The sequence below is a fragment of the Drosophila takahashii genome, chromosome 2R, assembly GCF_030179915.1.
Source record: "Drosophila takahashii strain IR98-3 E-12201 chromosome 2R, DtakHiC1v2, whole genome shotgun sequence".
NCBI classification, from domain to species: domain Eukaryota; kingdom Metazoa; phylum Arthropoda; class Insecta; order Diptera; family Drosophilidae; genus Drosophila; species Drosophila takahashii.
The window spans coordinates 18,837,330-18,849,237 of NC_091679.1; the positions used below are offsets into that span (position 1 = coordinate 18,837,330).

The 11,908-nt window shown below is 44.8% G+C and overlaps 1 protein-coding gene across 1 annotated transcript; it reads left to right on the top strand.

The window, feature by feature from the left end:
- The first annotated feature begins 503 nt into the window (after nt 1-503).
- Nucleotides 504-1,460, top strand: LOC138912197 (uncharacterized). The gene is made up of 2 exons (XM_070212064.1): nt 504-631; nt 914-1,460. Exons 1-2 carry the CDS (start codon nt 504-506, stop codon nt 1,458-1,460), a joined length of 675 nt encoding a protein of 224 aa, XP_070068165.1.
- Nucleotides 1,461-11,908: the final 10,448 nt, after the last annotated feature.

Below are 11,908 nucleotides of genomic sequence, written 5' to 3' on the forward strand. Positions count from 1 at the left end.
CCCTGTTACTTGTATTAAACTTGTTAATAAAAAAAAAAAAAAAAAAAACACGCGAAAGCGTGACCAAAAAGTCGGATATTGCCGCGGCTCTGGCAAAGCAATACGACTTCGACGAGGGCAAGGTCAAAGTTCGGAGCATTCGCCCCGGATACTCGGAGTCCCAGATTGCAGTAATCAGCTTACCACTCACCATTGGGAAGGTGGTAACCAAAGGGGGCGTGGTCCGAATCGGCTGGACTATTTGCAGGATCAAAGAGCGGGGAGGCCTCCCGCGGTGCTACAGATGTCTGGAGACTGGGCACATCGCTAGCAAATGCGTAAACCGAATTGACCGAAGCGGTTGCTGCTTCAAATGCGGAGATCAGGGTAACAAGGCTGCCCAGTGCTCCAACAAGTCGGCGTGTTTCGTCGGCGAGGCGGCTGGTAGGAAGGATACGAGTCACCAGGCTGGAACAAAGAATTGCCCGTCGAGGACCAGTGGTGCAGCCCCCTAAAAAAGCGCCATGCAACTGATTCAACTCAACCTGAATCACTGCAGGACGGCGCAGGACTTGCTGACGCAGACCGTGCGCGAAGTAGGGACAGAGGTGGCGATTCTAAGCGAGCCTTACAGGACAGGAACCAGCAGGGAGTGGATCGTAGACCGCACAGGCAAAGCTGCTATCTGGTTGTGCGGCTTGGAAGCAACCCGACTCAGTCTGGGCTGAGTCTGGGCTGCAAAAGGCTTCGTGAGTGGGCTGATAGACGGGGTCTGGGTATACAGCTGCTACCTGGCCCCAAGCCGAACCCTCGCCAAATTTACAAAGACCATGGACGTGCTTAGCAGCGACATTCGAGGTCGCAGCAACGTAGTGGTCGGCGGCGACTTCAACGCCTGGGCCCAGGATTGGGGCTGACAAACGACAAACGCCAGTGGACGCGTTGTACTGGAGGCCTTTGCCGCGCTCGACATAACTTTGCTGAACGAGGGTACACAGCAAACATTTAACCGAGCCGGAGCGGGATCGATAATCGACCTCACGTACGCGAGCAGCTCCCTCGCGCGCCAGGCACGCTGGAGGATTAGCGACATCGACACGGAAAGCGACCACGAAGCCATCCTGGTCTCAATCAGAAAGGGATCCGCGCACAGGTCGACGCCTCCCTTAGCAAGGAAGGCCTACCGCCAGGACACCCTCAGTGTCCCAGCCTGTGCTGCAGCGCTGGAGGACCTGAACCTAACCGGGATGGATTGCGCCAACGACGCAGCGAGCAAGCTGGCAGCTGACACGGAGAGAGCCCGCGATATAAGTATGCAGCAGCGGAAAAAGTATCGGAAACACCACCAACCCGTTTTCTGGTGGAACGAGGAAATAGCCATTTTACGCGCTAGCTGCCTTCGACTAAGAAGGCCTCGACGCCTGCAACGACAGGTTCAGGACCGCCAGGAAGGCCCTCAAAAAGGCCATAAGAGCGAGTAAGAGAGAGTGCTTCCTCAAGTTGTGCGACGAAGCCGAAAAGGATCCGTGGGGCGGAGCGTACAGAATGGTGGTGAAACGAGTGAACGCTGGCAACAATGCACCTACAGATATGGAAGCCCTGGAAGGCGAGTCCTGTTTCCAAGGCGGCAACCAGTACCAGCCCCCAGGACGACGGCGCCCGGCGAAAGCGACATCTGTCCTGTCACTGAGCAGGAAGTCGTTAAGGTGGGAAGGAAGCTGGCCAGTAAAAAGGCACCCGGCCCAGACATGGTCCCTAGCAGAGCAACCAAGCTCCTACTACACCTGCACCCCGAGAAGATGGCAGCGCTCTTCAACCAATGCCTGACAGAAGGTACCTTCCCCGCGCGCTGGAAGCAGCAAAAACAATTGCTCCTCGTCAAGCCCGGCAAACCAGCAGGGGATCCCTCCTCCTACAGACCGATTTGCCTATTGGACACGATAGGAAAGGTCTTCGAGAAGGTAATCGTGACCAGGTTGGAGGCAGCAATTGAGCACGCAGGCGGACTGTCCCCGAGCCAGTTTGGCTTCAGGAAGAAGAGGTCGACCCTGGACGCGATCACAAAAGTGAAAAGCCTTGCCGAGAGCCATTGAGGGCACCAGGTGGAAAGGTGGCACGAAGGCCTAGTTGTAACGCTGGATATCCGCAACGCCTTCAACTCGGCGGACTGGAGCGGACGCTGGAGGCACTGAAAGCGTTCCACATCCCCGAATATCTGCTGAAAATAGTTCGCAGCTACTTCGACAGCAGGGTCCTCCTTCTGGACACCTCCGAAGGCACCAGGTCCCACGAGATCACCGCCGGAGTCCCGCAAGGATCAGTACTGGGTCCACGGCTGTGGAACACCATGTACAACGGAGTGCTAAACCTGTCCCTACCAGACAACACCACAATCGTTGGCTTTGCAGATGACGTCGCGCTGGTAGTGGTGGCAAACGAGATTTGAGATGCAGAAATGGCAGCCAACACAGCGATCCGCGCAGTCGAGGCCTGGCGAGCGGTGGCAGGTCTAGAGTTGGCCTCGCAGAAGACGGAAGCCGTCCTGATCTCAAGCAGGAAACAGGTGGATACAGCCAAGATAACGGTCGGCGGAAACGAGATCACTTCTCAACGGGCGATCAGATACCTGGGGGTCATACTGGACACCAGGCTCTGCTTCAAGGAGCACCTGGAGTACGCACACGAAAAGGCGAACGCGACTGCCAGAGCCTTGTCCAGGATACTCCTCAACACCAGAGGATCCAAGAAAGGGAGAAGGAAGCTGCTTGCGAGTGTTGTGACGTCCCAGCTGCTATACGCAGCCGCAGTGTGGGCAGACGCCACGGAGCTTAAGAGCTACATGAGAGGAGCCATATCCACATATCGCCTATGCGCCCTGAGGGTTGCCTGCGCCTTTAGGACGGTTTCGGACGACGCAGCACTGGTCATTGCTGGCCAAGTGCCGCTACCAGAGCTAGTGCGCGAAGCGAAGGAGGTCCGTGACCTAGGCGAGGCCGGGGAGCAAGGAGCGAGGTACGAGGCAAAATCCGAAGCCAGAGCCAGGAGCATGGAAATGTGGCAGAGCAGGTGGGACAACTCCAGGTGGGACAACTCCAACTCCCAAGCCAGAGCCAGGAGCATGGAAAGGTGGCAGAGCAGGTGGGACAACTACACAAAAGGACGCTGGACCCACAAGCTCATACCGGACATCAGACCCTGGATAGGTCGAAAGCACGGGGAGGTAGACTTCTACCTGACTCAAGTACTCAGCGGACACGGATGCTTCCGCGGGTACCTGAAAAAGTACGGGCACGACACGGCAAACGGCTGCCCAGAGTCCGGAAGCGGCGTCAAGGAGGACGCACGGCACGTCCTATTCGAGTGTCACAGGTTCTACCACGAACGAAAGGCACTCCAAGACGCAACGGGAGTCAGCGTGGAGGTCCACACACTGGTTCCAACAATGCTGGTCAGCCAGGACTTTTGGGACGCAACGGCAGAATTCGCTGCCAACATCATGAAGACGTTAAGACGTCTGGAGAGAAGGAGGAACGGTTAGATGGAGTAGGCGTCTGAAGTCGCGCGAAGCAATGCTTTGCGGCAGTCCCGCGCGACCGAGCTTTCTATCCAATCCAACATATATTTATTGTTAATTACATGTAAGTCAGACCAAATAAAGGAATATAAAAAAAAAAGAAAAAAAACGCGCCAGCGTGCCGTGAGTATACACATACACACCTTGTCATCTATCTCGTTTCCCATATTCGCATACCGCCAAAAATAAATACATACATAGACTTTACCGCTGCTTAAGTAGCTTTTGCTGAATTTGTGTCTACGCATTTGCCAATTTTCTAACGCCGAGCTGCACTTTAGGTACAGATTAGGGTAAACTAATTCCCGGTAGCAGAACTGTTGTTTCTCGAGCTGTAGAGAATTCCCTTTATCTAGTTGTATGGATCAAAATTAAATCCTGAAATAGTTTTTGTTGCGTGCCTCAAGTACAATACCAGTGGCAATAGTCGCCGCAATAAGTTCAATACAAATTGGGCTGCGGAGAAGTGAATACGCAAAGAGTTTTTGTCGTACTGATTTAATTGAATATTTCATGGGGTTTATATACATGTTCTTGGGTCAAAGGGTATTTACTTAGGTCTACTTTGGGTTACATTTATCAGATACATGGTTTATCCTATCAAAACAATACCAGGTGGCTACAGACATGATAACTTCTTAAGATAGCGAAATTCCCGCGAGGTACGCGTGCAGATGGTGTCAGGACGTGACCGATCGTGGGATTCCTTTATGACCTGACGTCACACATGTGTGCACAGGCCTGCCTGCATCGACCTAAATTTGTTTAGGTAGGTGGACATTTAGCAGCGACGACTTCCAATCTTATCAATAACTGGCGGTGGCCACTGCGGACTATTTTCTTCTCAGACGAAAATTGTACATTCTCCCGCCCGTTGAACGGAAGTTCAACAATCATTAATGTTGATTGTAAATGGTTGAGTTGAGAGTGTGGCTGTACTTGCAGGTGTATTACGTCTTTGAGGATGTTGTTGAGTCACTTGCCATTTTTTAACAAGATGAACAATGCTAATGATCATCATGAAGATTAATCCAATATAAATGGCGATGTGATGATGCTCAATAGTTGAGAGATTGTGTGGTAGCGTGAATGTGGTTGACGGAAAAAGTTCAATTTTTCGTTGCAGCAGGTCATCGACGTTCAATTTTTCAACCTCAACTGGATGTGTAGTTTTGGACTTTGTTGGGATAATTTCTTGCAGATCGATGTCTCCAAATCGAGCGTATGATGTTTGTAGCTTGGTTTCTGCAACGCCTTGTGTTGTTATTGTCATTAATGAGTTACGAATCGTACATCCAGGTCTGGCATTTAAACGTCCTGAACCTTGTAACTCTATGTCCGATGTTCCATCGACGCACACAGCAGAGAGTTTTAAGCATGATTTTGTTGCAAAAATCCATTGATTCTCGGCATACGTTCCAAGCCAGAGAAATGATCTCTTTGTATTTATTAATTTACAAGAGGCATCCGTTTTGTTATGAAATAATTTCCTCTCACAACTTGTTTCTGATGAAAACATTGCTTGTTTATTATAGCAAATGAAGTCGTTCTTTGCTCTTTCTTGACAAGTTTTTATGTCCGCTTCAGACATCTCGACGAATTCATCATGATGACTGTTGATGGCCAGAAAAGGTGACCTTGCTTCAATTGTCTGGATCCCATCTTTAAATACGAAAGGAATTGGAGTCAGTTTGTAGATGTCTAAGACTTGTGACGAAATCAACGGAATGTTGACTTTAATGATGACATGATTCTTTACAATAGCTCCTTCACCCTTCATCATCTGGTATGCCATGAGGATGTTATCTGAAGAAACTGGGAGAAGTTGTCCAGCCTTTAAGTGACTTCGTATTTTTTCCATCTGCTCCTTTAACTGTAGTGGTGATATCAACATCGGACTTATCTTGTTGTGCCGAATATCGGTTAGTACATTTATTAGCTCCGTTTGTACGCGTTGAAGATTCGAAGCCAGCATAGCGAGTTGAGTTGACAGTGATGTATACCATGATAGCGTATTAAATACACTGTTGGTACTTTTTGTGTCAGCGATGTAACTCTCAATCAACTTTAGTCGCTTTGAGTTAGAAATTTCATCTCTCTTTATGACATTAATTGTGGAATCGATTAGCGACGTTTGATTCTGTAATAACGCTAATAAGTGTTCCTCATTACCTTTAACCTTTGTTATCGTGTTGGCCATTTCTTTAGCATATGTGGAGTCTAGTACGCCAAACAGACTGTTTGCTATGTTTCCAACTATGTCGAGTGGTGCTCTTGGCTTTCGTGTTCTTGCCAATAGCATATTTTCCGACTGCAGGTCTTCCTCCAAATGTTTTAGGTGATGGTACATACTTGTACATGCTTCCTTCTGTGGAAGTTGTGTGCATAAATGGCCAATTTTTGTAACTCCCATGGAAAATGTGTTCATATCATGCCAGTAGGGATTTAAATTGTAATATACAATTATGGACCAATCCGTGGTGGCAAGTTGTCCCTTTCCAATTTTTTCAAAGAAGATTCCAGGCCTTGACATAAACTGTGTCACGTTGATCGATTGTGCAACAGTTAATGGTAGTAATAGGAGCATTACGATCAATGTCATTGCCAACGTTGACATAGTTGATGTCTTCTTCCTCTTTGCCGTATTTTCCTCAGCGTCGTTATCTTCAGTGGCAGTGTCCTCGGATATCGGGTGCTTATGCACAGGTTCTTCTTCTGGGAATAGTGGAGCTATATGCTGGATATCGCGCTTGAAGAATCCTTTCGATGTTTTTACCTCCACTACTCTGACAAAATTGTCCTTTCCGTAGAAAATCTTGACAACTCGTCCCATTGGCCACTGTAGTACCGGTGTATTGTCCTCTTTAATTAACACTAGGGCTCCTTCCTTTATGTTCGCTGATGATCGCCTCCACTTTTGCCTTTGCTGCAGTTGTTGAAGATAGTCGGTTGACCATTGACTCCAAAAGGCATGCTTTAGCTTTGACACAGCTTGCCATCTTTGTCCTAACGACTGTGGTTGCTGAGAGGGCTCACTGTCAGCTTGGGCGGTGAGTGGCTCTCCAATCAGAAAATGACCAGGAGTTATTGCTGTTAAATCATTTGGATCTGATGACATTGGGACCAAAGGTCGAGAATTTAATATTGCTTCAATCTCGACTATAACCGTCTCTAACTCTTCATATGTTAGATTAGCTGTAGTTACATTTTTAAGTAACAAATGCTTAGCTGATTTCACCGCAGCTTCCCATAAGCCTCCAAAATGTGGTGCCCTCGGCGGAATGAATTTAAAATTGACACCTTTGTTAATGCAGCTTTCAACAATGGTTTCTCTGGCCTTCTTCGAAAATATGGCTTCTTCCAACTCCTGGAGCTTATTCCTGGCTCCAACAAAATTGGTTGCATTATCACAATGCAATGTTTGGCATTTTCCACGTCGACTGATAAAACGACGCAGTGCTCCCAAAAAGGCCTCAGTTGTAAGATCGCTGACTAATTCCAGATGCACTGCCTTAGTGGCGAAACAGCAAAATATTGCAATGTATGCTGTATGTGGTTTCTTTCCTCTAATTTTATAATGGATTTTAAAGGGTCCACAATAATCAACGCCGGAATTTAGAAATGGTCTTGCTGGCGTTACTCGCAATGGGGGTAGATGTCCCATAATTTGTTCCAATAACTTAGGTTTGGCTCTGGTACATTTCATTTAGCATCAAACGATAGCTCAGCTGCTTCTAGTCTGCCTCCAACTCGGATGAGATCGTCCTGATCTATAAATGGTGTGAGAGTGCTAATGTTGCTGCTCTTTTCGACTTCACGAGATTTCTTTAAATGTTTTATATCTGCGCTGAAGTGCTTCTGCTGGATGATGCGAAGAACTATTTTTCTGGCTCGTTCAAGTTCTTCCAGGCTTATCGTTGTACCTGCAACTAGAGGTTTCCGTTTTATCCTCATGATATAAGCTACTATCCTTAGTAGTTTGGAAAATGAATTCCCGTGATTTATTTTGGATATCAACTCATCATCCTTAACTGCTCCTAACGATGTTTCAGCAGGTTTAGCCAGACGTTCAATTTTGGAAGCAATAAACGGAGCTGGCCATGTTGATGGTGGTCCATATAAGAATAGTGGGCCAAAAAACCAAAGGCTGTGACTTGCAAATTTAGAGCCACATATTCCTCTTGATGCTACATCCGCGGCGTTCTGCTCAGATGGGACATGTCTCCATTCCTTTTGTAGCGATGTTTCCTGGATCGTCGTGATTCTTGTCGCCACAAATTTATCCTTTATTGTGGTGGAGCTATTTATCCAAGACAGAACAATTTCCGAATCTGCCCAGAAATATGTAGGAATTTCTTGCATTGAGAGCTGTTCTTTCACTGTAGACGTCAGTTGTGCACCTAGTACTGCTGCCTTCAATTCCAGTCGAGGAAGGGTGATCGCTTTTACTGGAGCTAAATGCGATTTAGCACATAGCAATTGTACAGTCACCCTCTTGTCTTTGTGAACTGCACGAAGATATACGGCCGCTGCATACGCATTTTCTGAAGCATCCACAAATGTGTGAATTTCCTTCATCGTGGGTATTTTGCCTTCGAAGACGTGTCGTGAAATTTTTATTTCATTTAAAGACTGTAAGCTTTCTCGGAATGCAATCCATTGTTTCTGTAGTTTTTCCGGTAGTTCCTCATTGTATTCAAATTTCTCCTTGGTCAGGCCTTGCATAAATATTTTGGCCTTTATGACTACTGGAGAGAATAGTCCAAGAGGATCAAATATTTTAAATATTTCCGAGACCACGTCGCGTCTCGTTATTTTAGTGTTTGTGGCAATTTGTGTTTTGCCGCAAAGTTTATCAATCTTGGGATTCCAGATAATTCCAAGAGTTTTGACGCTGCAATCCTCATATGCAGTATCTTCCAATTGAACTTCAGGGATGATATCTTCCTTATTCAATCCCTGTAGAAGTTGGTTGCTATTTGCGCACCATTTTCGCAATTTAAAGCCTGAACTCAACAAAATTTTGTTCAGCTCAGTTCTTATTTGAAGGGCTTCTGGAATTGTATTTGCTCCAGTGATGCAATCATCCACGTAAAAATCATTTTTCAGGGCATGGGACCCAACTGGATAGTGCGGCATTTGTTTACTTGCCAAATGCTCCAAGCATTTTGTTGCTAAGTATGGTGCTGATTTTGTGCCATACGTAACAGTTTTCAAACGATAGTGTTTTAATTCTTCTGACGGGTCGTTTCTCCATACTATCATTTGATAATGTTGATCCTTCGGGTTTATCCAGATTTGTCTATACATTTTTTCGATATCGGCAGTGAATACATATTTGTATATTCTAAACCGTAATAGTATAGACATCAATGTACTTTGCACTGTTGGGCCTTTGTGCAATAAATCATTGAATGATTTTCCTGACGACGTTACGGCTGATGCATCAAATACAACACGTAGTTTCGTTGTGTGACTTTCAGGTTTTAAGACACAATGATGCGGTATGAAATAATGTGTCCTTGGTAAATTTACCAGAGGAACTTCCTTCATGTGCCCAAGTACTTCATACTCTTTCATGAAATCAATATATCCTTGCTTGATCGCTTGATCTCTCTGCAATCGTTTCTCCAGGGATAAGAATCGTCGCGTGGCAATGTCACGACTCTCCCCCAGCGCTGATGTATGCTCCAGAAAGGGTAGTTGGACGATAAATCTGGAGTCCTGTGCTTGCTGAATGTTTTGTAGGAAGTGAGACTCACATTGTTTCTCAACTGGCGAGTAACATTTTCTGTCTGGTTGAAAATTATCCAGCTCCCAGAACTTTACCAGTTGTTCATCCACCTTTTCTTCTTCCGTTAGTACCGCACACACAGCCGATGTTGTTCGTTGATCAGCTATCTTTCCTGCTACAATCCAGCCAAGTTTGGTATTTTGTAATCTTGGCAATCCCTTTTGGATGTTTATGCTCTCGGATTGCATTATTTCGAAGTAATGTTCAGCTCCAATCAGTAAGTCAATCTTTCCTGGACTTCCAAAACTCGGGTCAGCCAACGTAATGTTTTTCGGGATCTTCCACTTTTCTGTCGAAATCGGATATGTTGGCTGATCAGCAACTATATGGGGCATTACCATCGCTTCTAGTCTGGAGGTAAAATCTCCATGTTTTGATTTTATCTCGACATTTACCCTCGAGTTCGATGTGTGTGCTCTACCACCTATGCCATTTATTTTGAGCATAGAGTTGGTGGTTTTTAATGACAATTTCTGAATTGCTCTTTCAGAAATTGCATTTATCTGGGATCCAGAGTCTAATAGTGCTCTGAATTCCGCCATTTGTCCATTATTGCCTTGGATTATCACTCTCGCAGTGGCTAACAATATATAGCTGGATTGTTTTCCACTTACTGACGCCGCAGTAATTACATCCAGATTATCAGCCACCTTTTCCAAATGTGGCAGCGTATTATGCTTTTTGTTGCACTTAAAGCAATCTCTCTTTGTGCATGTTTTGGCAGTGTGGTTGGCACTTAGGCATTTTACGCATAATTTATTTTTCTGCGTCCAGTTGAGACGCTCTGATGGTGTCTTTTTTACGAAATTATTACATTTAAAAATGCTATGATTTGGTTTTTTGCAAAAGAAGCAATTGAATTATGCTTCCGTTCCTGCAGCACATGTGCCCGTCTTTTTAGGTTTATCGGAGGAGATGGCCTCTAGTGTTAGGAACCGTTGCTCCAGGAACTCCAAAAATTCCTGTATGGATTGCAAATTCCGTGTGTCCGGAATTGATTGTTCATACAGCAGATGTGTTTGGCGATCCAATTTCTTCGTTAAAATATGGAGAAGGATTGGATCCCAATTGTCTGTTTTGATTTCCATATTATTTAATGCAGATAACGTTTCTTTTATGTTATCATGCATTGTCTTTATCCCTTTTGCATCGTGGGACATGGGTGCGTAGTCTACCAATTTCTGTATTAGAGTATTACATAGCACTCTTCTGTTGTTATATCGCTCTTGCAACATTTTCATGCTGTCGCGTAATTATTTTCTGTTAGCGACAAGTGACGAATTAACCGTTCGGCCTCTCCATTCAGGTTTGTTTTTAAATACCACATTTTTTGTATAATGGGTAGTGCAGATTCATGAATCATCTTCTTGAATAAATCATGGAATTGTTGCCATTGTAAATAATTTCCATCAAATTTTGGAATTTTTATCTTAGGCAGCGGCACTGCTGCCGTCGTAGGGGAACTGGGTACTGTCGCCATATTCCTTTCTCCACCGAATGCCACTTGATAGGACAATATGGCGTCTTCGGCCATCAGGTATCGGGAATCGTCGTATCCCAATTCCTTCGGGTTTTTAAATTTTTTATGAATTTGGACATGAATGTTTTTAATATCATTCCAATATTGATTTATAATTGAATGAAAATTATGGCTTGTTTCGAGCGTTACTTTATTCATTATCCGTTCCAGGCTGTCTATTAGCGCCCTTTGCTCGCGGAACATGGATTCGATTTCCAAATCCTCTTCGGTAGATGTAATCGAGTTTGTTTCCATTTCTAATGTAGCGAGATTCGTATTGAATATCTCTTTATACTCAATCACGAGATTTTTTATTTTAATGAAATAATTATTAAGGAAATAGTCGTTGTCAATCGGTTTTCCTTTAACTATCTCCTGAATTTTGGCATCTCTAATAGCGAAATTAGACCACAGGCCTTCAATATTCGCTAATCGCTCTGTGAAATACGCAGGCTTAGTTTTCCTTGAGTCAGAATCTTTTTTAAAATTTCTTATTAGGCTTTGAATGCGCTCGCCCAGCGCACTCTGCTCATCCAATAGGGGCTGAATATTTGATGAGGCCATATTACTTTATAAATTAAACCTTTTAGAGGTATTTTGTTATGATGTGCCTCGACTCACACCGTGGTTTAAAAAATAAATGTAAAAATGGAACGTTATCAAATATAGTTTGGTTCGCCAAGTTGACCAAATCTGAGCCGTTTTTATTTTTTTTTTTTTAAGTTTTGGTCGCCTTGTTGACCTTTTAATCACTACCGTGATTACTGCAGATGCGTTGAAATTAGTTAATTCAAGTTAAACTTTGAACAAAAAATGCGGTTCAAGTTTGTGATCAAACAATGATCTATGCGTGCGTTCAAAATTGAACAAAATATATCTCTTCGGATATGTATTTATATCAAAATTGATCTGATGATGCGTCTTCAAATTGTAGTCTCAATTTGAATAACTTGCGATTCAAAGTCGGGGGTCACCAAATGTATGGATCAAAATTAAATCCTGAAATAGTTTTTGTTGCGTGCCTCAAGTACAATACCAGTGG